This window comes from Danio aesculapii, chromosome 6, assembly GCF_903798145.1.
Source record: "Danio aesculapii chromosome 6, fDanAes4.1, whole genome shotgun sequence".
Classification (NCBI taxonomy): Eukaryota; Metazoa; Chordata; class Actinopteri; order Cypriniformes; family Danionidae; genus Danio; species Danio aesculapii.
In genome coordinates this window covers 56111526-56135026 of record NC_079440.1, presented here as the reverse complement: position 1 = coordinate 56135026, position 23501 = coordinate 56111526, and the positions used below count along the sequence as shown (strand labels likewise).

General features: G+C 33.8%; 1 protein-coding gene across 1 annotated transcript in view; it reads left to right on the top strand.

Moving 5' to 3' along the window:
• cacna2d2a (calcium channel, voltage-dependent, alpha 2/delta subunit 2a) overlaps positions 1-23165 on the top strand; it is a 243083-nt gene extending 219918 nt beyond the window's left edge. The window contains exons 22-36 of the mRNA XM_056460753.1: positions 1272-1369; positions 3722-3812; positions 3904-3966; positions 5170-5273; positions 7042-7140; positions 9344-9438; positions 9520-9567; positions 9811-9882; positions 12797-12949; positions 14792-14844; positions 15128-15183; positions 15264-15387; positions 20376-20485; positions 21301-21383; positions 22308-23165. Coding sequence (XP_056316728.1) covers positions 1272-1369; positions 3722-3812; positions 3904-3966; positions 5170-5273; positions 7042-7140; positions 9344-9438; positions 9520-9567; positions 9811-9882; positions 12797-12949; positions 14792-14844; positions 15128-15183; positions 15264-15387; positions 20376-20485; positions 21301-21383; positions 22308-22415 — 1357 coding nt within the window. The 3' untranslated portion in view covers positions 22416-23165. The remainder of the gene's footprint in view (positions 1-1271; positions 1370-3721; positions 3813-3903; positions 3967-5169; positions 5274-7041; positions 7141-9343; positions 9439-9519; positions 9568-9810; positions 9883-12796; positions 12950-14791; positions 14845-15127; positions 15184-15263; positions 15388-20375; positions 20486-21300; positions 21384-22307) is intronic.
• The last annotated feature ends 336 nt before the right edge of the window (positions 23166-23501 follow it).

Here is a 23501-nt window from a genome sequence, read left to right as displayed (position 1 = left end):
AAAGAAAAATCATTTTAAAGTCAAAGCTAGCCTTTATAAGAGAGTGAACTTTAATGTTGCTGTGAGTAACTGTGTGTGTTGATGGATCAGAATCTCTCGGCGTTCAGTAGATGCTCCTCATCTGATCTCCAGCTTTTCATCCTCTTTCTCAGTGTGCATGACGTTCTCCTCTCTTCTTTACATTCGCCATCTGTGTGGAGGAGAAAAATCACGCTGAACTGCATGTTTAAAGCTCTAGAGATCTGGAGAAGTTGACCTGCATGAGTCTATGAATGATCATCTGTCTCCCCGTGTGTGTTTTTAAAGCATATACACCTCATACGGTCATGTTCTTAGTCTGTGTCTTTATCTGGTTTTAAGGTAAAACATCTAAATATCTTTAAAACAAGATAAATACGGGTCAAATTCAATTTGCACATCACGTTCAATTTACAAAAGTGTTATCAGCGATGTGCTAAAAATATATTTTGTAAAATGATGGTTTGTTCTGCAGACAGTCGGAAAAAGAATTAGCTTAAAGGGGTTTCAACACTGAATATGTAAATCTAATTAAACCTTTAAAGTACACACACTAGTATTTTACAAATTAACTTAAATGCTTAGTTGTCTTGGCAAAGACAAAAGAAATTAGTTGTTGAACTATTGTTCATAACTTAAAAGTTCACAGTAGGACTAATACGTTTACCTACTGTATAACAGGATAAATGATCAAACTCCGTTTTATTATATCTTAAATTATTTAAATATTATTGCTAACAACTGGGTAAAATTTAGTGATTCTTTATGACAACATTTATATTGTTATACTGAATGACATTTAGTGGGTATCTTCTGTTTATCATGATAAAAACGTATACAGTGTTCTGTTTTCATTTATTTTTTGCTCAGAAAAAAAGTAATAGGAGACATTCACATACATCCTATGTAAAAAAGAGTCCAAAAATTTACCCTTTGACTCCTTTACTAATATAAGAATAAAAATCTTGTTTAGTATGTTTAGATATTCCTACTAGAAAACCAGACAAAGAAATGGATTAAGAATTGTCTTTTTCTTATCGTTTGTTTGCAGTGCAGTTATGTGTGATAAATATGTAAATGTGCTGTTTTCTGTGTGTTTAGGATGTGTATATATCTGAAAAGTGAAATATTTGTCAATGTATTTTGTCACCTCTCGCTGTTTATCAAGTTTTTCAGTCTTTAATGTAATTATTAATCCTGTTAACGGTTATGTTTTTACAGTTTCAGTGTGGAATGATGTGTGTTTTCCTCAGGGAATATTGCAAAGATCTGGAGCTTTCCAACAACAACACCGAGTTCCTGCTCAACTTCATCGCCCTGATGGAGAAAGTCACACCAGACTCCAAACAATGTGAGATTTACAGAGCTTAAAAACACTTCACACATCACTTTCTGATTGTAATTTCTGATTGAATTTATGGTAATTGTCGCTCTTTTATGTTTTATTTTGTGTTGTTTTATTAGCCAACGCAGCATTTATAAGTAATTTTATTAATTATTACTTATTAAAATAATTGTCATAGTTGTTTATAGTCTGACACCGAGCAATTACACAGTCGCTGAATCCAACGCAAAATCAACAAAAAGTCGATTTTTTTAGCGATCGTGCAAAATTCTTAATTAATCGCAAAATAATTGCAAAAAACATAAATAATCTCATAAAACATCCAATTCTAAGCCATATAATCAAATGATATTTATTTCAGTTTGTAATTAAATGTTTTACATGACTTATAGACGTTGCATACGCAGCGCACGTGATGTATTTGAGTGTCTCTCGAAAAATGATGGCTCACCTGAGCCCTCACAATCCTAACATTACATGAGAGTGGGGGGGGGGGGGTTGTTTTGCAACCTGTGCAGTAATCAGATGTGGGTGAAAGGGAGTGATTTACATGTGAAGCCAAAGCAAAGATTGCATTAGACATGATGTGAATTTACCGTTTCGTGCATTTGACGCGCTTCAGACTGCAAAAGAAAGTGGGAAACATCTAACAAACGGAGCAGTGGAACAGAAAAGCAAGCAGCTTACAATAATAGAGATTGGTTCAAGGATGACTGCTGCTGTACGTGACCGAAATGAAGGACATTATTTGTGCTTTACATGCATGGCTAGTATTGTGGTGTGCGTAAAATCGATAAATGATTTCATTTAACTGTTTTCCTGCACTTAATGAGAGAAAATGCTTCCCTGCCATTGACGAGTTTTACAGCAATCTGTGTTTTAGGTGTATTACGGCAAGGGAAGCCCTAACGCATGTCCTACATGAGGTACATGATGTCAGATGCTCCAGGGAGTGAAATCTGAGACAAACTAAGGCCCAATCCCAATTCTATTTTTGTAGCCCTTCCCCTTGGCCCTTAAAACCAAGTGTGAAGGGGAAGGGTTTCAAAATTTACCCCTAAGAACTGGGACAGGTTTACAGCACCTGTACACGCCATCATATGTCATCACGATTTCATGCTTCATATGAGATCACATGATTTCGACTGCTGTAGTTATTCTTATTGTAGTTAATCTAATGTGGCAAGATCGTAGCTATACTGCACATTTACACCGTGGCCATATTCATCTATGTAAACACACAAAAACCACATTAACATTATAGCAGACACTGTAAAAAGCTCATTCCCAGACACTAGACTTTTCTGACAGGGTATTCGAGTGTTATCGAGTGTCAGAATGTTGTGGAACTGCTGTACGAGAGTTATTATTATTATAGTTTTTATTTTAGCGGGGGGGTTTTTTTAAGCGTGATGGTAAAACATGAATGCAGTTATGAATATATTTAAACATGTGTTTGTTTGTTGTAAAAATTAGTAATAATGACAAAAAATACTAATTTGCGAATCTCCTTACTTCCGGGTTCAGCTGGTGTATTCTGGGAAATTTTCTTAACCCTTGGTTTTCAAGTTTGGTCCTGAAAAATCTTCGATCGAAGGGCTATTCACCCCCTACTACTGGGACACCCCTACTAAAATGAGGGGTAGGGGTAAGGGGAAGGGCTAAGGGGTAAAATTGGGATTGGGCCTTAGATTGTGGATAAAAATAAGAGTTATACAACCTTCCTTTGGATTAAAATAAAGAAGCTTTATTTTTATGATTTGTGTCGATGTCATTGTGTCATATTGCACACCTAACTTAGTAGGCTACCTAATATGGTATATATATATATAGAGAGAGAGAGAGAGAGAGAGAGAGACCCTCTGTTTATTTTTTTTCCTCTATTTCTGTTTATCGGTGAGAAGATTTTTTTCAACACATTTCAAAATATAATACATGTAGTTTTAATAACTCATTTCCAATAACTGATTTATTTTATCTTCGCCATGATGACAGTAAATAATATTTGACTATTTTTATGGACACTTCTATACAACTTAAAGTGACATTTAAGGGCTTGAAAGCATAGGGCTAAGGGGAGGGGGTGAATATATATATATATATATATATATATATATATATATATATATATATATATATATATATATATATATATATATATATATATATATATATATATATATATATATATATATATATATATACTTTATATTATATATGGTTTGTTTTGTTTTTTATCACAAAATTGTTCGCAAATTTCTGGGAATAACCACCACAAAATATAACTATCTTGCAAAATAACGTGCAGTAATACTATAAATGTATTTGTCAAAATATTATCCTTTTTTTTCCACACAGGTGACAATTTCTTGCTGCATAACCTGATTTTGGACACAGGCATCATTAAACAGCTGGTCGATCGAGTCTGGAAGATCAACGACCTCAACACGTATGTTCAGCCACTGGATTTACACTCTTAATTATCATCAACTCAATGAGTACGCAACAGCATTACAGATCAATGTGTTGTGGTTTTGCAGGTATGGCTTTCTGGCAGTTTTTGCGGCCACAGATGGAGGAATCACTCGAGTTTTCCCCAATAAGTGAGTCTGCTTCTTCTGTGTTTGTATTGCTGTTGTTTAAAATGGCAGCAGAAGTGAACGTGTGTGTGTGTGTGCGCATGTGTGTGTACTAAAATCTTGTGAGGGCTCTTAAATTGGAGTGTGATCAGAGGGCTGCAAAATGTTGTACATTATAGGGAGCATGCAAAAATGGAGACAGAGATGTTATGTCTGTTTTGTTTTAAATGTTAAATGTTGAAAACTGAAACACATGTAAGTGTATGCATGCCTTTTACATCTGTCATTTTGTTAAATTAATTGCTGTGTCAACAACACATACACTTAATACGCAAATACACTTCAATGACCATGTACACATGGACATCACCTACAGTTGAAGTCAGAATTATTAGCCCCCCTGTTTATTTTTTCCCCACTTTCTATTTAACAGAGAGAAGATTTTTTTTCAACACATTTCTAAACATAATAGTTTTAATAACTCATCTCTAATAACTGATTTATTTTATCTTTGCCATGATGACAGTAAATAATATTTGACTAGATATTTTTCAAGACACTTCTATACAGCTTAAAGTGGCATTTAAAGGCTTAACTAGGTTAATTAGGTTAACTAGGCAGGTTAGAGTAATTAGGCAAGTTATTGTATAATGATAGTTTGATCTATAGTCTATCAAAAATATATATAGCTTAAAGGGGCTAATAATTTTAACCTTAAAATGGGTTCTAAAAATTTTAAAACTACTTTTATTCTAGCCAAAATAAAACAAATAAGACTCTCCTGAAGAAAAAATATTGTCAGACATACTGTGAAAATTTCTTTGCTCTGTTAAACATCATTTGAGAAATATTTAAAAAAGAAAAAAATTCAAAGAGGGCTAATAATTGACTTTAACTGTATATGTTATATAACTGCAGGTTAACTATGCTTATATATAAAAAACTTGAACTGTTAAAAGTTATTAGTTAGTTTATTAGTTATTAGTAACTAAAAAAGTTATGGTCTCTAATAAACTTTACTTTTTCTGAATTTCATTGTAATGGATTAGTGTGCACCTTTTGTAAAGCTGCTTTCAAACAATAATTGTGAAAGGCGCTATACAAATAACCTCGCATTGAATTGAATTGAATTGAACTGAATTGAATATACGGCTGTTTTGGTTTTGATTGTTTTGACTACTCTCTTTGGATCCAAATAAAAGCATGAAATGTGTGTGTGTGCTTCAGAGCTGCTGAGACCTGGGAAGAAGATTCAGAGCCGTTTAATGCTAGTTATTACCGTCGCAGTCTGGACAACAAGGGGTACATCTTCAGAGCTCCATACCGCACTGGTGAGTGAGAAAAAGTACAAGTTTCACTGTCATATAAGAGTCACCCGAGGACATGTTTTACAATGCAAAGTGGTTGTAAAATAATATTTCAATTTTTTTCATATTTTAAGTTGTAGTGATGTTGACTGAATATTTTTAAATGTCACACTATATTATTTATATATATAATTATCATGAATATTATTATCAAAATGGGGATGCAAGCACTTTTAGAATAAGCAATCAGAACAGAAACAACATCTAAAATCAAGACAAAAGGACTTACAGTACAAACTGCTGGCCGATATAAAAATAAAAAATATAGAAAATATAAATACAGAATAAAGTGCGATTATAATTAAAGCAATGTGGTATAATTTGTAATATATATTTGAAAATCAATACATACAATAATAAACTATATAAATTCCATATACATTAACACTAACATATATAATATATAATTTTTATTATTATATTATGTTTGATTATACACAAACTATGTGTTAGTTATAATGTAAACAGTTTTACTATAAGTTATATTCATATTTTATATTAAGTTAACTCATTTTAATACTATATTTTATCATTTTTTATCTTTAATTTAATTTATTTTACTGTTTTACATACTGTAGATGAGGAAAAGATAATAAAAAATGAATATTTTAAACTGTAGAACATTCCAGCAAGTCAGGCAGGTGGGAGAGTAGTGTCGGATGCTGGTGTGGGTCTAGTCAGTTTATTAGAACTGATTCAGTTCAATTTAGTATTAGGGTTATTTTGCTTTTTGTTATATATAAAGTTGAAGACAGACTTAAAATTTGTCATGTGAAGTGGGACGCCGACAACAGAGGTGCGGTTCCAAATGCACGGTTTATTAGCAGTATGGTCAGGCAAGCAACAGTCAACACAAGGGCAAACAGATGTATACAGGCAGATCCAGAGTCATGGTTATAAAACAAACGGATGGTCAAAAGGCAGGCAGCAGACAAACGTAAAACAAACAAAGCAAAGGTCAGACATGAAAGACAAGACAAGGTAAGGTAAGGAAAACGCATCGTAACGTTCACAGATACAGATAAACAAGACTCAGCAATGATGCACGTGTGTGTGTGTGCTGTTCAAATAGTCCTGTAATCAGTCCATTTCAGCTTTGCAATCAGACAGGATCAGGAGCCGGTGTGTGAGTGCAGTGCATGCTGTGATTTACAGTCTATGTAATGGCGGATTTGCAGTTCTCAAGCGATCTGCAGCCGCTCGATCGCTGGTGATCATAACATAATTATTTTCAAATGTAGCGCTAGTGCTGTTTAACAATTTTAACACAATAGTTTTAACAACTAATTGCTTTTGTCTTTGCAATAATGCCATAATGTATGACATAAAATATGTACATAATGTTTTACTAGTTGTTTTGCAAGATACCAGTACTATGCTGATAGTGCAGTTTACAGGCTAATCATTTAAAAGCTGTGTGTGTGTACTATATTATGAATGATTATTTATGTATTTATTTGTAATATATATTAAGTGTAATAATGTGCAATAATTGATTGATAAATGATTGTCAATCACTGGATATATTACTATGACAATTAGAAATATATTGATATATTCTATAATTAGTATATTTAATAATCAAATAATAAATTTACAGTATATTCAGTCTCAGTCAGAATGTTTAACTTGAACTATAGTGTCATTTATATAATATATTATTCCTTTTATCTGTTTTTCAAGATCTGCTTTTGTTTACTTTTAGTTTGTTGGTTTATTTGTTTGTTTTCAGCTAATGATGACATCATGAATCCAGAGAACGACACCATTGGCATTCTAGTGAGCACAGCAGTGGACATTACGATGGGCAGCAGAAACCTCAAACCTGCAGGTAAAAGCACACTGCATGTGACGTCTGCAAAAAATTAACAACTAATAGTGTCCAAATGAGACTTTTTATACCAGACGAAAGCAAAATGAATTGTGGGATTTGCCTTAATAGCTTAAGTTCTTCATCGTCACTAATAGACGGTCAGATTTGTGTCTTATTTGAATGTATGATCTTCCTCAGTGCGGTAAATCCAGAGACATTTTGTCATTTTTGACCTGAAGCTCTTCAAATCTGCAGTGATCCGCTGCACTTGATGATGGTCTGGTTCTGTGCGGATTAGCTGACAGGTGGATTAATGCTGATAAGAGCTGCTTTATGAAGAATCACATACTCTGCTCTGAACATCGCTGGAAAGAGAACTTGTACTGTTCAATTACACTGAAGTCAATATAAGGTTATCTACATGTGTGTTGTATGACAAATCTCAACTGAACATATAACTGTCATGATCTGTTGTGTCATGACAGTTATAGAAAAAAGCAGAGAAGAAAAAAGCAAAGTGTGGATCCAACTGCAGTATTTAACATGATTTATTACTTAACAAAACAAATCAAAAGCAGGACAAAACAGGGAACATGCGGGCATCTTGGGAGAAACAAAAACTACAGACAATGAGAGACAAACACAAACTGCTATATACATATCTGACAAAAGTCTTGTCATTGTTGTAAGAGTGACAAATAATAACTTGACATTGAGTTGATCATTTGGAAAAGTTGCATAAGGTAGATTTTTCTGATGAATCTTCTGTTGAACTGCATCTCAATCATCACAAATACTGCAGAAGACCTACTGGAACCAGCATGGACCCAAGATTTTCACAGTCATTAGTCAAGTTTGGTGAAGGAAAAATCATGGTTTGGAGTTACATTCAGTACGAGGTGTGCGAGAGATCTGCAGAGTGGATGGCAACATCAACAGCCTGAGGTATCAAGACATTTGTGCTGCCCATTACATTACAAACCACAGGAGAGGGCAGATTCTTCAGCAGGATAGCGCTCCTTCTCATACTTCAGCCTCCACATCAAAGCTCCTGAAAGCAAAGAATGTTAAGGTGTTCCAGGATTGGCCAGACCAGTCAGCAGACATGAACATAATTGAGCATGTCTGGCGTAAGATGAAGGAGGAGGCATTAAAGATGAATCCAAAAAATGTTGATGAACTCTGGGAGTCCTGCAAGAACGCTTTCTTTGTCATTCCAGATGACTTTATTAATAAGTGATTTGAGTCATTGCAGAGATGTGTGAATGCAGTCCTCCAAGCTCATGATGGAGTCAGACACATTATTAATTCTGTTTCCACTGCAGCATGACTTTATATTCTATCCTGTAAATTACTTCTGTTAAATGACAAGACTTTTGTCTAAGCAAAGTCAGACCTTACTGTCCTAATGAAGTCATTATAAATCAAGGCATGATCGTGTTTTATTTTGGTAGAATAAGTGTAATCTAGAGGCCTTTGACTTTCATATAAGCCACTTCTGATACCAAATGATCAACTAGAAGTCAAGTTATATATTGTTACTAAAACTTTTGTCAGTGTATAGTGCAGGGAAACATTCAGGCTAAACTGAAAAAAGAGACAAGGATTGGAGATATTAAATATTGAATAACTAAGGAGACAATGCATAACATGACAATAACAGTATACTTATTATTAATGTTATTATTATTATCATTGTTATTATTATTTTTTTCATTCTCAGTCAGTTTATTAGGCTAGCTTATTGCTAGTATTGCATTGGACAATCTTTTCACTATAAAAATATCTTTTTTCTGTGATTTTATTTGCTTGTCCTATTATAAACATATTTATAATTGCAACACTAATTATATACTATTAATAGTCGCAATTAAAAGTACTAATTGTATTTACTTTTTCCTAAATGTAATCTTTAACTGGTGTTACAATATCAGTTATATATTATACACTTGATGGTTTAGTTTTCACTTTTTTGGTTTTGTTTACATTTTGTTTTGTTTCTCAACAGTTTGACTGGCTAAATTTGTAATTATAGCATTTAATTAATTATAACATTTTTGATTAATTATTTTTATAATTAAAATACTAGTATAAAAAGTACAACAAAAAGTGCAACGCATAATTCATATAAAAGGCAATTTAGCATTTAATAGCAGGAGCAGGGGAAGAAAACTCATTTTAAAGTTGTTGTTTTTTTTCTCTCTTCCTACACTTTTCCTAGTCGTTGGTGTGAAGCTTGATCTTGAGGCTTGGACTGACAAATTCAAGATCCTTGCGAGCAACCACACCGACAGCAACAGACTGAGCTCACAAACGGTACAGTGCACACATTCATATACAGAAACGTATACAAATAAATCACACACTGCTCTAAACGCTGTTGTTCCTGTCTGACAGTGTGGACCAACCAGTGGCTGTGAAATGGACTGTGAAGCCAACAGTGATGTAAGAGATGCGGAGATCATATTTCAGCCTTTAACCCTTTATTATGTTCGATCACGCTAAAACTAATATCTTACGGCTCGTGCTGAGGCATAGAAAGTGATGTGCAGTGCTTGTCAAAATTCACAGTTGTCATTTAATTTCAAATAAATAGTTGATAGAGCATCTGTGAAATAAAGTGCGTTACACACACGTGTGTGGTGTTTACAGTATGTGGGCTTGAAGCAGTCTGTCTGTTGTTTGCAGGATTTGCTGTGTTATCTGATTGATGACGGCGGCTTCCTCATCATGTCCAATCAGAAGGACCACTGGTATAAGGTGAGTACGATCAGCAGGACAGACTAGCGAACACAGACCCTTCGGGATTGCAGAAATGAACGTAAAATCAAGCAGATGCCACAAAATTCAGAGGAGCTTGCAGATTGTTGAAACCGGATAAAGCATGCGACATTATCATAACTCAGATTCAGCCAAAGCACTCTTGAAATTAGAACTGTGGTGAAAAATTGTTCATGAAATCGATTGTACATTGATTCTGAGATTTTCAAAATGCATCGCTGTTGTCTCAGATCACTTCTGAGCTTAGTTTTTAAAAGCAGGTGGTGCTCTAGGATACTTTTCTAGGCTAGATTTTAACTGCAGAAGATGCTCTGGGCCAGATTTTAACAGCAGGTGGTGCTCTAGCCTAGTTTTAAACAACAGACGGTAGTCTAGGCTAGTTTTTAACAATAGATGTCGCTCAATGCTAGATTTTAACAGCAGATGGTGCTCTAGGCTAGTTTTTAACAGCAGATGGTGCTCTAGGCTAGTTTTTAACAGCATGTGGTGCTCTAGGCTAGTTTTTAACAGCAGACGGCACTCTAGGCTAGTTTTTAACAGCAGGTGGTGCTCTAGGCTAGTTTTTAACAGCAGATGGCACTCTAGGCTAGTTTTTAACAGCAGATGGCGCTCTAGGCTAGTTTTTAACAGCAGATGGCACTCTAGGCTAGTTTTTAACAGCATATGGCACTAAGTTACATTTAACAATAGACGGCGGTCTAGGATAGTTTTTTAACAGCAGATAGAGTTCTAGACTAGTTTTCAACAGTAGATGGCTCTCTAGGCTAGTTTTTAACAGCAGATGGCGCTCTAGGCTAGTTTTTAACAGCAGATGGCGCTCTAGGCTAGTTTTTATTAGCAGATGGCGCTCTAGGCTAGCTTTTAACAGCAGATGGAACTAATGGCTCGTTTCCACTGACCGGTACGGTACGGTTTGGTTCGGTTTGGTACAGGTCACTTTTATCAGGCTTGCGTTTCCACTTACAAGGGTACCCTTTTGGTGGGCGTGGTGTATGACAGACAGTTTCAGTCGACGTCATTCTCGCTCGAGGAAATGTCTACAATAAAGCTGTACAGGTCACTTACATATCATATGAGAAGCACTTCTCAAAAACAGATGCTTCATACACATAAATACTTGTGTATAAATGTTTATTAGTAATTTTTCAATGAACATGAGTTGATTATGACTGCAGATCAATGATAGTGCGAAACAGCCTACTGTAACGTCTGTAATTATATTAAATAACTAAATAAATGAACATATATAGACGCATACAGCCCCTTACAGTCTCCGAAATGTTACCAACTACAGAGGAAATACATACAGCAGACATTTAGTCCGTATTTAGGTTCAAAACAATACAAAATATAGCCCAGTGAAAACCTCTCATCTGTGTCTGTAATCCTCAGCAGCACATGTAGCCTCTGTTAGACAGTAATTCCGTCAATCTGAGTTCATAATAGTCCAAAATGTGAAGATAATAAGTTAGTTAATCATGGCATTTTGTTCATGTTTGCTGAAAAAATAATGTGCTCCTTTTTTCCGGCTTCTCCTTTGTTTCTTCGCGCTTCACTCTCGCGTTTGTCAGTGTCTGACAGGATCGGGTTTTAAAAGCACATCAATAATCAAGCACAGGTTATTATCACCAGCTCAAAAAGTTTGTTATTTCAGATATAATGTTAGACGCGCGCGAACGCTAGCAAGAAAGCGAAACCGCTCGCGCCTCAGACTGCCTCGTAAAAAACTACGGGGCACAGGGTAAATCTGCTCTTCTTCTTGGCTTTGTGGCTGTTTATCAAGACGACGACAAGGTTTGTTTGAGCCCAGGTCGACCATGGCTCGTTATTATATGTATAAATCATTCCGCTGTAATGTCTCGGCTCGTCGGCTGTGTATTTTAAACATGGCGGGTTTTTTGTTTTCATTCTGGCTTGTTGCGTAAGCGAATGATGTATCTCTGTAAACTAATAGCGTTCAGCTGCGCGTCTAGCTCCGCCTTTTGGTACCCTTTCTCGTCTTTGGTACCCTTTCGAAAGGGTGCCGAAAAAGTGGTACGGTACGGTTCGGTACGCTTTTTGACAGTGGAAACGGCTATAAAAGCGTACCAAACCAAACCGAACCGTACCGTACCACTCAGTGGAAACGGGCCATAAGCTACTTTTAACAACAGATGGTGCTCTAGGCTAGTTTTTAACAACAGACTGCAGTCTAGGATAGTTTTTAACAGCAGATGGAGCTCTAAGCTAGTTTTTAACAACAGATGGCACTCTAGGAGAGTTTTTAACAACAGATGGTGCTCTGGGATAATATTTAACAATATATGTTGCTCTACGATAGATTTTAAGAGCAGACAGCACTCTAGGCTATACTTTAGTAGCAGACAGGGCTCTATGCTAGTTTTTAACAGCAGATAGTGCTCTAGGCTAGTTTTTTAAAAACATACGGCGCTTTAGGCCAGTTTTTAACAGCAGATGGCACTCTAGGCTAGTTTTTTAAAAACATACAGCGCTTTAGGCCAGTTTTTAACAGCAGATAGTGCTCTAGGCTAGTTTTTTAAAAACATACGGCGCTTTAGGCCAGTTTTTAACAGTAGATGGCACTCTAGGCTAGTTTGTAACAACAGACGGCGCTCTAGGCCAGTTTTTAACAGCAGATGGCACTCTTTTATGTTTTAGGCTAGTTTTTATGTTTTAGTTTTCTATGCTAATTTTGATTACTTAAAAGACTTTTCTAAACAATTTTATTTTGATAATTTATAAACATTTTAAATGTTGTCTGTGTTTATTTTCACCGCAATGTACAATGAGAAATGCCGTGAAAATCCCTCCAGTATTTTTCTGCAAACATTAGCTGCAAAAATTAGCAAAATGTTTGACTGTTGTTTGACTGTGACTGTTCTTCTGTCTGCAGATCGGCATGTTCTTCAGCGAGGTCGACCCAACGCTCTTCTACGCCCTCTATAACAACTCCTTCTACAGACGCAAGCAGTCGTTCGACTATCAGTCAGTGTGTGACCCTGTTCCCAGCAGCAACACCGGCGCCGCACCGCGAGGAGTGTTCGTGGTGAGATTACGCACCGATCCATTGCAAATGCATTTTACTTCTAATGAAACCTGCTCATTTCAGATAGCTGCCTATGCAACAGTTCTCATTAAACTTTTCATTTAATATTTAAGTTCTATTTTACCAAAAAGAAAGCCAACAAGAAAATTAATTATTGATTATTATATTATATTATATTATATTATATTATATTATATTATATTATATTATGTTATGTTATGTTATGTTATGTTATGTTATGTTATATTATATTATATTATGTTTTATTATATTATATTATATTATGTTTTATTATATTATACTATATTATGTTTTATTATATTATATTATATTATGTTATATTATGTTTTATTATATTATATTATGTTATATTATATTATATTATATTATATTATATTATATTATATTATATTATATTATATTATATTATATTATATTATGTTTTATTATATTATATTATATTATGTTTTATTATATTATATTATATTATGTTATATTATATTATATTATATTATATTATATTATATTATATTATATTATATTATATTATATTATATTGTATTATATTATATTATGTTTTATTATATTATATTATATTATATTATGTTATATTATGTTTTATTATATTATGTTATATTAAATTATATTATATTATATTATATTATATTATATTATATTATATTATATTATATTATATTATATTATATTATATTATATTATATTATATTATATTATGTTTTATTATATTATATTATATTATGTTATATTATATTATGTTTTATTATATTATATTATGTTATATTATGTTTTATTATATTATATTATATTATGTTATATTATGTTTTATTATATTATATTATATTATATTATATTATATTATATTATATTATATTATATTATATTATATTATATTATATTATATTATATTATATTATATTATGTTTTATTATATTATGTTATATTATATTATATTATGTTATATTATATTATATTATATTATATTATATTATATTATATTATATTATATTATATTATATTATATTATATTATATTATATTATATTAAATTATACATTCATTCATTTTCTTTTTGGCTTTTTCCCTTTATTAATCTGGGATCGCCACAGTGGAATGAACCACCAACTTATCCAGTACATTTTTACTCAGCGGATGCCCTTCCAGCCACAACCCATCACTGGGAAACATCCATGCACGCTCATTCACACTCACACACTACGGACAATTTATCCTACCCAATTCACCTGTACCACATGTCTTTGGACTGTGGGGGAAACCAGAGCACCCGGAGGAAACCCACGCAAACGCGGGGAGAACATGCAAACTCCACACAGAAATGCCAACTGACCCAACCGAGGCTCAAACCAGCGACCTTCTTGCTGTGAGGCGATAGCACTACCTACTGCGCCACCGCATCGCCATATTATATTATGTTATGTTATATTATATTATATTATATTATATTATATTATATTATATTATATTATATTATATTATATTATATCTTATTATATTATATTATATTATATTATATTATATTATATTATATTATATTATATTATATTATATTATATCTTATTATATTATATTATATTATACTGATATTATATTATATCTTATTATATTATATTATATTATATTATATTATATTATATTATATTATATTATATTATATTATATTATATTATATTATATTATATTATATTATATTATATTATATATAACAACAATGTATATGCAGTAAAAGAGCTGATACTGTAGTATAGGCCGGTATGTAGATAGATGATGATTTGTATCATAATCAAATGTCATGTGTTTCTCTCAGCCTACAATTGCAGACGTATTAAATGTTGCCTGGTTGACGTCAGCAGCCGCCTGGTGAGTTTCTGTCTCATAACCAATCCTTTAAAGTATCTTAATGAGGGATCTGGGAGGGGCCAAGCTGGAGTCTCTCTCTGATCTCCTGGGCTCTGGGGGTTGTGGAAATTCCAAATTGAACCAAGACAAACGATTACGATTGGCTTAAGATTAGCAATGAAAATTCAGGAAAAGTGCTTCAACTGGCAGAACCTGGGAAAAAATAAATAAATAAAAAATATCTCAATAATGTAGTAGATTGATAACATATGTTACTCAACTGTGTGTGTTTTGTGGTGTATAGGTCACTGCTGCAGCAGATGCTGTATGGATTCGCTTATCAGAGCTGGTTCATGACAGGTGTGTGAAGTTTACGTTGATTTTGAAAGCTTATAGTTTTAGTGAATGGATGAGAAGACTAATCTGATGTGTGGATGTAGATGAAGTCGATGCTGAGGGATTTGAGTATAAAGAGACGAGCTGTGTGACGGTACAGACGCAGTTTTACTTCAGCAACGTCAGCAGCTCCTACAACATCCTGCAGGACTGCGACAACTGCTCCAGGTCAGACACACACTCATGTACACATACAGTCATCACACACTTTATTAACTACAGATTCCCAGTGCAAGGTTCAACCTCCTTTTGTCTTGGTTTTAGTTCATTTTGACATGATAGCGTCATGCAGTTGCTGCAGATTTGTCCATGATCTGAATATCTCATTTCAGCACATCCTAAAATCCCCAATGCTCCTTTAGATTGAGATCTGGTGACTGTGGAGGACATTTGAGAGTTATGGTCAGCAGTTTGAGATGATCTGAGCTTTGTGAACTAACTGGAGCCGGTTGCGCCAGCAGTGCACAAGTTAAAACTTGCATTAGTTAGTTGCCTTATGCCGAGTTCAGACTGCATTTCAGCCTCGATTTTGACTCGCCAACAAGTTTTGAGAAATTGCAGACAAATGCCTGAAATCACAGGCAAACCGGTGCTCGTTTACGCGAGTAACAATCGCACAGTGTGAACTATCAAAGACGCCATCTGAGAGAATATTTGAGATATTGTGAGATATTTGGCATGCTAAATATCTGGAGCGATTCAAATCATGCCATGTGAAATGTGTTCTGTTTGAAAATTACATCGGAGATTACCTACAGCCAGTGAGTATGGGTATCTGCAGGTCAGCGGGAGGTTGGGGGAGAGATTAAAAGCGCAAATTTTCAGATTATTTCAGATTATTTCGAGGTCTTAAAAAGTATTAAAAGTTGATCAATCAATTCTGAGAAAATTAAGGCCCTTAAAAGGTATTAAGAAGTCTTAATCACGTTTTTACGAGGTCTTAAATTTTATTTTCCTCCTAATATTAACAGCGACATGCTCGATCCAAGCGATTAGTTCGGGCCGAGGTGTGTCCAGCCAAGCTCCTCCATACGGGTGATGTCACGTAATTTACGGCAAACGCGGGAAGGTGAAGTGACGCTCTCCACCTGTAGCAAAACCATAGAGCGAAACTATGGGCAACTGTAAGTTTGCGTACGCCTGGTTGGAGTAAGACGAGTTTAAACAGAGGCTGAAGCAACCGCGTAATTTATTCTTTCAAGCTTTGCTTCTTACGAGCTGAGTTCTGTTGCATGGTTGGGCTCCATTGATTCATTTAACTACAACTGTTTATTGACATCCGTTTATTAAGTTAAAGGTTTGATACTGATTAGAACTTGAAGTGGCGATGAGGTCTTAAAAATATTCTGAGAAGGTCTTTAAAAAGTCTTGAAAATGTATTGAAATTACCTTTAGGAGTCCTGCATTCGAAGCCCTTCCACTTCACACTTTGTTTCAAGGGCCAAGAGGAAGGATAGGGGTAAAAAAACTAGAATTGGGATTGGGCTAAAGTTACAACTTGCAGACTACTAAATAGTTAGTTTTGTGTTGCATTATTAAACTTGGTTTAAATATAGCTCTACATTCCAACTAAATATTTACAAAAGCCTCTGCCCATGAATAATCCCAGAAGTTATGACAGCTGAAATTAGATTACGTTGATGAGCTCATGATTAATAATGAAGAATCACAAGTTCTCATGTCCTTCATCTCCCTCTGCTCACAGACTTTTGCAATTATTTCGTTTTTGATGTCCTGCCAAATCTCACTTTTTTGTGACAGATGAGTAAAATGTTCTTTCAAGGAGTGTTTTGTTTTGATCCATCAATTAAAATGAGAATTTATTCAGGACTGAATGTTTCTTCTTGTTCCTTTTGTCTTTCATTAAAATAACTTCAAGTGGTTTTATGTTGATATCTTCATGTTCATTTCATGTGCATTTCAAGCTATTTTCCTGTGTAAATGTTTGATGCTCTTCTGCAGACCTCTGTTGTATGGAGAGGTTGTTTGAGTCAATGTTGTCTTTCAATTAAGTGCAATGGTCTGGTCTTCTCCACTGACATCAGAAAGCCATTTTCAGCTGAATAGCTGACACTCACTGGATATTTTCTGTCCTTTAGATCATTCATTGTGAAGCCTACAGATGGCTGTGTGTCAAAAAATCAACTTCCGTCGTTACAAACATAGTTTGTTGATTTGCCGTTTCCCAAATTAGATTAGATTAGATTAGATTCAACTTTATTGTCATTACACATGTACATGTACAAGGCAACGAAATGCAGTTTCGGTCTAACCAGCAGTGCAATAGCAGCAAGTGCAGGATACAGGTATAAGTTATAAAGTGCAGTTATAGAAAAACTATGGTGATATTTACAGATGGATGTACTATCAACATTATATACAGGTTGTATTAGCTATGAACAGATTTACAATATATGAATATATGTACAGGATGCTATTAATAGCAGAAGTGTGCAGATAGATAAACATAATTACAAATGTCCATGTGCTGTGGGTATGTCCAGTTCAAATAAATGAATCAGTGCAATGAATATGTGCAAACTTTAAATGTGCAAATGTTAAATAGTGCAGTGATTGTGAGGAGCATAAGTTAGAGGAGTGGTGACCTATTATTTAAAAGCAGAATTTGTTAAGTCTCCAAAGCTTGTGAAAACAAAAACATAGCAGATGTTAATGCTTTTAATTTATAGCAGGTTATTTATTATGTATCTGTACTGTATATGACATGGGCCTGCTGGTTAGAACATTTCTGTAGTGGTTTGGATGTGTCAAATTGTAAAAGTAGACTTTTCAAAAAATAAAAAATAAATAAACAATATCCTACTTAAATAATAATAATAATAATAATAATAGTAACAATTGTCATCATCAATAATATTATTATTAAAGTAGGATTTTTTTCATTTCCTAATAAATAATAAATATTAGATTTCCTTTCTTAAAAAATTGCCTCATTATTTATTTATTTATATGATTTATATATGATATTAGAATATGTGTTAGCTTTTGTAAGTGATTTTATGTTAATTTAGAATAGAATATGTGATGTTCTCAATAATATTTGTAAAGATAACATTGGCCCTATATGTGCCATTTACATATATTTCAATTAATATGGAAAGCGAGTGCATGTTTTATCAAAACTAATATTGGATTATATTATAAATGCGTAAAACAATATAATTTTCACTAGGAAATGATGGGGTTCTACTCTAAAGAAGTTGTTACCACCCCGTTTAGAGCATCATTACGGGCGTTTTACCTTATAACTAGGGCCAGATGTTATCTGCAAACATTTTCTGCCATTTCTGCGCAGAATTTTGTTAAAAATCTGCAGATTATGCGATATGATTTTGGGAATATCATAACTAAAACATTAATATATAAAAAGAAAAGTAATACATTTTTAACTTGTATTTAATGTTTACAATGCAGATTCAAATTGATTCACTTTATTTGATAAACAAAGCAAGTCTCTCATATAATATCTCTACTAAAAGACAGAAAATATTACTTTACAAACTATATTGTAAATAAATCATATAAATATTTTCATATTAGTAAATATTATTACTGTAATTAATTAAAAAACTAAATAAATATAAATTTACTCACATTTGCACAGGTAAATAAACAGAATCAATGATGGGCTAAACATCTGCGGAATTCTGAGCGTGCAGATTTCGTGTGGGCCTACTTATAACTAATGTGGTTCAAATGATGGATCTGCGACAGAGAGACAATGAGTTTTGGGAAACACTCGTTACTACATTGTTCTTTTCCCAAACGATGCATCGTACTATGATAGTTCAGCCGCGAGGTATGTTGTTGTTTGGGAAACGCACCCCAGGGCAATTCATGAATAAAAATATATTGCAAAAGATCCTGAATTTATCATGTGAATAAAAGATCAAGCACATGTTTTGTAGGTTGTAGTCACGCCTGTGTATGTAGCTTTTAGCATAAAATAAATGAATTAACAGAATTAATGTTTATCCATTACATAAAATATCCACAATACCCTTGAAAAGCCCCTCACTAAATTAACAGGTTATGTATGAGAGCTGCTGATGCAAAAAAAAAAAATAGTTTGCAGTCAAATACGATTTTAGCAAAAGAAAATATATTTTAAAAAAAAATAATAATTTAAATATGTCTGCGCCAATAGCCTAGTATTTAAGTGCGCCAACATATAGCACCATAGTGCTCACAGCAACCCGAGTTTGATTCCCAGCTCGAGGTCCTTTGCCGACCCTTCCCCTCTCTCTGCTCCCAATACTTTCCTGGCTATAATCTCCACTATCCTATCCAAATGTAAGCTGAAAAAAAAAAAAAAAAAAAAAAAATATATATATATATATATATATATATATATATATATATATATATATATATATATATATATATATATATATATATATATATATATATATTCAAATATAAAATAAAATTAAAATCTATGTATTTTAGACAGTGTAAAATGTAAGACATTATTTATAAAGACATACAGGCCTACAGAATTATTTTACAGTGTATCAACATGAATGGCAGCTGTTGTTTTTGATCCAACAGTTGCAGAACTACATGCTGAACACTGTGAGTTTGCATCAGGATGATGATACATGAGGGGAAAGCAGATATTTACCTATAGTGAAACTAAAACATGTAGTACTAATGGGTACTTTAGACTTTAGTACATTTTTGAGGCCGTACTTCTATACTTTTACTTGAGTACAAAAGTGTAAACAGTACTTCAACTTTTACCAGAGTCATTTTAAACGAGTATCTGTACTTCTACTTGAGTAAAGGATGTGTGTACTTTTGCTATCTCTGGTCAGTGTCACCCATGTGACGGAACCCATCCTAGACTTTCTGTGATGATTGTTGTGAAGCATAACAGACATATTGTCATGCACTATGAAACACTTCACAAGAAGAAATGATTGAACAACACCGTACGCCAAGCAAATTATGCTGAACTAGGGGGAAATCATGTAATCTCATTGGGGCTTAAGTTGATGTCCTATTATGGAGGCAGATTAGATCTTTCTGTTAACAATGTGTTGAACAGTTTTTGCTTAAAAATGGCTGGTTAGTGTTCATTATATGTAAACAGATTAAAAGCTGTTCTTAACAAGACTGTGTCTGTTTTACAGGTTAATTCACGCTAAGAGAATAAACAACACCAATCTGCTGTTTGTGGTGGCTGAAAGACTGTCCTGCAACTCCTGTGAGATCGAGAAACTGTCTCAAGTGGAGACGGAATGTATCCTTCTAAACATGCATTTGTGGTACTGTAATGATTTCTGAAGTTGTGATGCTACTACAGATTTGGGGTCAGTGCAGGTTTTTTATTATGTTTTAGTTATATTTTACTTTAGAGGGCATAACAGACTTTTTTGTTATGTTGCCACTACAGTTTTGGGGTTGCTATTTTTTTAAATGTCTTTGTTACATTTCCTTTTAGTGAGCTTAACAGATTTTATTTTCAAAAATGTAAAAAAAAAAAAATAATACTTATTTTGCACTATTTATTTGATTAAAAAATATATAAAAACATTACTATTAGGAAATATTATATTTAAAAAGATTTTTTCATTCAAAAGATATATTAAAACTGTGGTAACACTTCATTTTGATGGTCCATTTGAGAATTAGTAGACTGTCTGCTTAATATCTGTTGATACTGCTCCTTCACTATAAGATTATAAGAAACTTTGCAAGTACAAGTCAACCTACACTAACCCCAACCCCAACCTAACAGTCTACTTATAATCTAATGAGAATTAGTTGGCATGTTGATGCAGTTACTTAAATTCAACAAACAGACCATCAAAATGAAGTGATACCATTAAAACATTTTCACTTTAATATATCTCTATATAAATAATATCAAAAGTCTTTAATTTTGTGCCGATTTGTCGCTCTGTCATTTTTTTATTGCCAATATTAAACACTGTTGAGCTGCTTCATGTTATTGTGAAAATCCTAATATAGTGTTTTCTTTTTGTTTGTTTTTTCCTGAATACTTTGAATACAAAATTAATGTTTACAATACTCCTTAACATATACATTTGTCAGACAAAGAAACAAAAGCATGCGAGACAATAGCTGCACCCCGATACAGAAAAGGAACTACGAGCTGTTTCGACTACAGTGTTTTAGTATGTACCCATGCACATACACATATATACACAATTTAATACTTGCATCTGAATGTCTATGGATGGCATTGCTATGACTTGTGTAAACTGCCTTCACATTAAAATTATCAGCATTGCATAATTAAGAACACTAAATTAAAGCAAACATTTTTGGGAGGAGAATTAAATCCTCATAAACTAAAATATTTATCTGTAGTCATCAACAGCAGTACAGAAATGACACTTAAAGATATTAAAGTCAACATGAAATCAAAATTCATCCTATTTTACCTTCTACAACGTGTTCATGATGTTACTGTGAAAAATGAGTCAGTAAACATTATTCCAAAGGAAGTAGAAATGGTCAATATTATGCAATAATAATCTATAATTTTAATCTATCTCACTAAAACCAACTGGTTAATGTCTCCAATTCAGTGAATAAATGAGAAATAAATGTGAAAACTAGCTAGTTTATTTTTATGTACAAAGAATTGGATGAACAATAAGAAATTGGGAGGACAGAAATACAACATACACTCACCGGCCACTTTATTAGGTACACCTTACTAGAACCGGGCTGAACCCCCTTTTGCCTTCAGGACTGCCTTTATCTTTCGTGCTTGTCTCAGTTGGACGGGTGTACCTAATAAAGTGGCCGGTGAGTGTATATTTTGTTTTCGTCAAAAATGTTAGAAAATGCTTTCACAATGTTGTTTGTAAGCCGCAGAAATCACTAAAAAGGCCAATGTTCTGGTTAACGTTCCTGTGCACACTTATAGTCCACCATTGTTGTTTTTTTGGTCTTCATTCACATTATGCAAGTTTAAAAAAAGTTTTGAATCTAATTTCGAGTTTACAAGTCTTAAACCAGACTAAAAATGAGCAGTAAAACATTTAAAGACCCAAACTTAACTAACCCTTCTGCTTCTGTCTTTCTTCCAGGAGAACACATCAGACTGTGGACGAGGCCACTCGTTCCGCCCCTCCCTCTATACTTTACTCCTCCTCCAGCTCCTCCTCCTTTCTGCTATGGCCCGCCCCTCTGTTTAACTCCGCCCTCCCGTCTCGTCTCCCTCTTCTCGTCTCCTTAATTGCGCATTTCTCTTTTCTCTCCCCGTTGCTCTAGTCATAGGTAATTTAAAGGGACTTCCTCCTGCCCTTATATGGAAGCCCAGTCGTACTGCTTCATCCACTTAGCTTCACAGGTTGTTGCTTAGTGACCGTTGCAGAACTCTTGTCGTCTCCTGCCAATCAAGAGCATTCGTGGGAGGAGCTAAAAAGTGTCTTTACGAAAACGATGAGAAACAGACGGCCATCTTGGATCAACAAGTGGAGACGTGGTGGAGAATGACACGGACTGTTCCCTACTGCCTCCGTGGCCATAAGGGGTGGGGTTTAGCTTGACTCAACCTCCAAAAGGGGATCATCATGCTCATCCCGACATTACGACGCCGTCTAGCTTCTGGTAATAAGAAAATATCAAAATAAGAGCAGAACTTTCACAAAAAAAATATCTAAATATATATCATCAATACTGACATGTGAGTATTATAAAACATACCTCCGTATATTAGGGTATTTAACGAGAAAGGGAAGATGATAGATGCTATTTATTCGATTCTCATTTGTTTATTTATGCACTATATCTACTTCTTGCCAAAATGAGACTTGTCGTGTGGTCTGATTTTTCTAGCCAAATTAGGAGGTAGGAAAACCACAGAAAAAAACCAACAAAACAAAAAAAAAGTAAGAGAAAGTAGAGAAATAAAAGCGGTATCGCATTATTCCTTCATCCGTCACAAGGGCTTCATAAATTTATTATTTCTATTTATATCACTATTGCATTAGCTTTAGGCTTTTTATTTGTGTTTATCATTTATGAACTATATTAATAATGCCTCAGTGATGTTATATTTGCAGCTAACGTGTAATATGTGTTTGTTTTTAAAGGAATAGTTCACCTTAAAATGACAATTCTGTCTGTTTTTTTCCACTTACATGTCATTCAGTACAATTTATTTTCCATAGGACACCTATTGATTTTTTAAAATAACTAATAACATTAGTGTCATGGCTTTCCAGCTCTAAAAAGTATCCTAAAAGCAGTCCGTGCATAGTTTTCTTACATATAAACAC